This window comes from Tupaia chinensis, unplaced genomic scaffold (assembly GCF_000334495.1).
Source record: "Tupaia chinensis unplaced genomic scaffold, TupChi_1.0 Scaffold000238_1, whole genome shotgun sequence".
Classification (NCBI taxonomy): domain Eukaryota; kingdom Metazoa; phylum Chordata; class Mammalia; order Scandentia; family Tupaiidae; genus Tupaia; species Tupaia belangeri.
This window is the reverse complement of record NW_006159716.1, coordinates 8,109,479-8,111,011: the sequence shown is the minus strand read 5'-3', so window position 1 is coordinate 8,111,011 and position 1,533 is coordinate 8,109,479. Positions and strand designations below refer to the sequence as shown.

Below are 1,533 nucleotides of genomic sequence, written 5' to 3'. Positions count from 1 at the left end.
GCACACACGCCCCCCTCCTGCCCTCCCCAGCCTGGAGAGCCCTGGGCTTGTCACCAGATGGAGGCAGCTTTTGGCTAGAGGTTGGCATCCATACCCCTCCTCTGTCCTTATCCAACAGTGGCCTGCCCCTCTGCGGGTCTCTGTTCATGTCCCCATGTCCTGCCCCTAGGTCCCTGGAGATAAAGAGAGCTGCTGTCTCTGATTCCACTGTATGGGTGGGAGCACGAGCTCCAGGTCCTCTCCAGGCCCTGCAGAGTCTAGCTGCAAGGGCCTCCAAGGCGTGGCCAGTCTGTCCCAGGGAGTCGCAGGCCCAGAGAAGAGGCCAGCCAAGGTGGCACAGCAACCTAGGGGCTGCTCACCCTCTACTTCCAGGCCCGGGGCCTGGCCGTTACCCCCCACAGCTGATCCTCGGGGTTATCATCTTTTGACCTCAAATACATCACCCCACCCAAATACCCCTTACCACCACCCACTGTCCCTCCCGCATAGGGACAGGGTTGACCTTCAGTGTTCCTGGGGGTGGAGAGACCCCAGCCTATTCCAGCTGAGCTCAGCTGCCAGGTTCAAGGTGATTCCTTCTCACAGACACCTGGTCCTTTCCAGGCCTCCCCACCCTCCCAGGGCCTGGCCCAATCCCTCCCTGACCAGAAGGCCACACAGCAACTCCTGGAGAGAGGGGACAGTCATCCCTTCTCAGGTTGCAATTCCGTCCCCTGGAGCCACTCAGGTGACAAGCTCTGTCTGCACCTGCCCCTCTGGACACACAGCTCAGGTTGGCTGGAGCCCACTGCAGCTCTGCCACTGGCCAGCTGTGTGACCACAGGAATGGGGACCATCAGGCCCTGGGCCCACGTCTGAGCCGTGTGGTGCGGCACCTCCGAAGCTGCGCTCTCTGGTTTTAGAAAGGGTCTTCGGCGGGGTCCGACCAGAGCGTCATGTGCAGCTTCCTGCAGCTCGTCGGGGACAAGTGGGGCAGAAGTGGCCCCCGGGGCTGGTGCGTGATCCCCCGGGACGACCCCCTGGTGCTCTATGTCTACGCTGCCCCACAGGTAAAGCCCCACCTGGGCCTGGGCTCCCCACGGGGTGTGTACCATGTGTCACAGAGGGAAACTGAGGCAGAGGAGGATGTACCCACGAGCTACAGACCTAGTGGGTTTTTGGAGCTGAGCCCAGACTCCAAGTCACCGCGGCTTTGGCCCAAGGGGGCAGCTGGCCCTCCCCTCCCTCCATGTCCTCCTGCCAGCCCATCCCCTCCGAGTGCAGCAGCATCTATGGGCCTGCAGGGCTGAGGTGGGAGGACAGAGGCCACGTTCTCCCTCCTCCCCAGGACATGCGGGCCCACACCTCCATCCCCCTGCTGGGCTACCAGGTGACCGCTGGGCCCCAGGGCGACCCCCGAGTCTTCCAGCTGCAACAGTCAGGCCAGCTCTACACCTTCAAGGCCGACACTGAGGAGCTGAAGGGCCGCTGGGTGAAGGCCGTGGAGCGGGCAGCCAGCGGCTGGGGGGCCCCGGGGGCCCGGCGGGCACCGTC

General features: G+C 64.0%; 1 protein-coding gene across 1 annotated transcript in view; it reads left to right on the top strand.

Annotated features, from left to right (window-relative positions):
- FGD2 (FYVE, RhoGEF and PH domain containing 2) overlaps positions 1-1,533 on the top strand; it is a 45,563-nt gene that overhangs the window by 25,461 nt on the left and 18,569 nt on the right. Inside the window, exons 16-17 of the mRNA XM_006148670.3 lie at positions 903-1,049; positions 1,328-1,530. Of these exons, the coding sequence (XP_006148732.1) occupies positions 903-1,049; positions 1,328-1,530 (350 nt within the window). The remainder of the gene's footprint in view (positions 1-902; positions 1,050-1,327; positions 1,531-1,533) is intronic.